At 64.1% G+C, this 2,402-nt stretch overlaps 1 protein-coding gene across 1 annotated transcript; it reads right to left on the bottom strand.

Annotated features, from left to right (window-relative positions):
* Positions 1-260: 260 nt before the first annotated feature.
* Positions 261-1,877, bottom strand: LOC135976639 (protein FAM170B-like). The gene is made up of 2 exons (XM_065573507.1): positions 1,808-1,877; positions 261-1,063 (listed from the first exon to the last, which is right to left on the bottom strand). The coding sequence occupies exons 1-2, from the start codon at positions 1,875-1,877 to the stop codon at positions 261-263; spliced, it is 873 nt and encodes a 290-aa protein (XP_065429579.1).
* Between the last annotated feature and the right edge of the window lie 525 nt (positions 1,878-2,402).

Genomic DNA, 2,402 nt, shown 5'->3' with positions numbered 1-2,402 from the left:
CTGGCACTGCTGGAGCTGCCAGTTCTCAGACCTGATGCTCGTAGCGCTGGCAGTTCCCAAGCAGGGGCCCGGGCGTATCACGGCGAGTCCCAGAGCTCGTTGTCCTGGCCTCACGTGGTGATCGGGTCTGGCTGGCAAGCCGGCAGCGGGCAGGGCTTCCTAGCCGGGGGCAGGGATTGGCGTGTGTGCCCGAACCCGCTGGCAGAGTCGTCTCCGGTCTCAGCCAGCAGCTGGGCTCCCCCGGTGTGTCCTTGCCAGGCCTATCTGGCAGCCTTGCGTGGGCGCCGTATCTCTCCCCCACACTTGCTGCACTCCCGGCCCCCACGTCGCCGTCTCTTCCGGGGCGGCTCTCCCGCCCTGAGCTGCCCCAGCACCCGGTAGTAGACGCGGCAGCTGAAGCCTTCGCGCAGCCCCTGCTTCACATGCTGGGTCAGGGCCTCCAGGCTGGGGAAGACTCGGCAGCAGGCCAGGCAGCGCAGGCCCTGCTCGGGGGTGAGGAGCCACTCAGGGGGCGCTCCCATCGGCTGCTGCGGAGCCTCCTCTGCTGGTCCCCCAGCGTCGCTCTCTGCCTCGGGGTCCACGTCCCCCAGCTCGGGGTCCACGTCCCCCAGGTCGGACCTGGTGTGGGAGCTGCTCCGGTCCGAGCCAGCAAAACTTTCTCCTCCGATGTAATTGGCCTTAAAGATGCGGGGGCGCTTCCTAATGGCTTCAAAGCCGGCCCCTGTCTCCCAGGCCACCGAGACGCCGTTCACGACCCTGACCTGCATGTAAAAAAGGGTCTTTTCTTCTCCCTCCCCCTTGGCCTCTCTGACACGTGCCGAGCGCTTTCTCTTCATGCCGGCGCCGGGTGGATCTGGAGGCTGCGCACATAGGCGGTTGGAGGCCGTAGGCTGCACACCGCGGGCGGAGGAGTGGCTGGTGACGGATGTGGCCGTGGAGGTCTTCTGGCTTGGGTCCCTGGGGCCTGCAGAGGCAGAGACCCTCTCCTCCGCCGTTTCCCCAGGAACGGGGCTCCCAGCAGAGACCCCCTGACGAGGGGGCGACTCCCCTGATCTCTGCGACTCTGAAAGCAGAATGAAAGCCCAACTCCTGCGGCCATCGCCCCCAGCGGCGCATCCCCCTCCGGCTCCCAGCCCTGTGTCCCAGGCCCAAAGGTGCCCCCCATGGGTAAGGGAAAGGGGTGGGTAAGGGAACTCCCTGAGTACGAATATCAGGGGAGCGACCAGTCAGGGATCTGACACGCTGTGCCCAGGGAAGGGCCAGAGCCCCCTCGCTTGGCACATTGGCAACTAGGTTGGACAGAGCCCTAGACAACGTCCTGTCGGTGCCGATGCTGCCCTGGCCTGGGGGGGATGGACACTCTGCCCCATTGGTCTGCCCCAGCCCTGACATCTGACCCTGGCATGGTTACCAGGAGCAGCCTGAGACCTGGCTGTGCCCATCTCCAAAGCCCCTGGCTTAGGCTCGTTACCCCAAGGGCCCAGGACTCTGCACTGGCGTCTCTACATGGAAGAGCCATTTTGTGCCCCCAGATATCTCCTCTTCCTGGTGTCTCCTTCACCCCTGGGGGGGTGGGTGTCTGTGTCTCCCCCTTCCTCTTTTCCATTTAACCATTTAGAGGGCTCTGTCTCTCCCCACTTGGAGTCTGTTTCCCCCACTGTGCCCTGGTGGAGTCTCTTTCTCTCCCCCTCCCCCTCTGAGACCTCCCTGGGCCAGGCAGAGAGAGAATTCGAGTTCATCCTCGACCTAGGACCCCTGCCAGCCTCTCCCCCGAGTGCCCTGTGGGCCCAGGGAACGTCCTGTTCACCTGACCCCTCCTGGGCAGCTCCAGGATTCGTCTCTGGGGCGTCAGCAGGAAGCCCCTGGCTGTGCGCCATGGTCCTGGCTCTGGGGACTCGGGCCAAGGCTGGTGCCTGTCACAGTCCTCGAAACCTCCTGGATTCTCTGTCCCAGCACCAGCCAGAAGGTCCGGGTCTCTGCTGGGGAAGGGATGGCGGTTCTGGTCCAATTCTCAGCTAAATCCCCAGATCTCACAGTGCAGGCAGCAGAGACAGGATCACGATTGACCTGAGCCAAGGGTTTGATCCAAGGGGCACCAGACGGTTGTGGTTTAAATCGTCCTGGAATGTTCTGGTCCCAACGGCATCAGGCTGTTTGGATCCAAACGGCTCAGAAGTTCTGAGCTGGGTGAGGTCATTGCCAGCTGGGATGACACTGCTCAGTTCTGTGCGAGCTGCTCTCGGGTCCAGCCGACCCTCCTCGTGTCCCGTCCAGGGAGGGCCGAGTTCATGAGGTCCCAGCCAAACCACTCAGCTGGGTCTATGCTGCACAAGGCCCGGGCGGGCCCATCCGGGGTCCGATCAGGGAGGGTGGAGCCATAGCCTCTGGCTTTGTGCTGGCAC

This window comes from Chrysemys picta, chromosome 19 (genome assembly GCF_011386835.1).
Source record: "Chrysemys picta bellii isolate R12L10 chromosome 19, ASM1138683v2, whole genome shotgun sequence".
In the NCBI taxonomy this organism is placed as follows: domain Eukaryota; kingdom Metazoa; phylum Chordata; order Testudines; family Emydidae; genus Chrysemys; species Chrysemys picta.
Note: the sequence above shows the minus strand (reverse complement) of the source record. Positions and strands in the feature narration are given on the sequence as shown.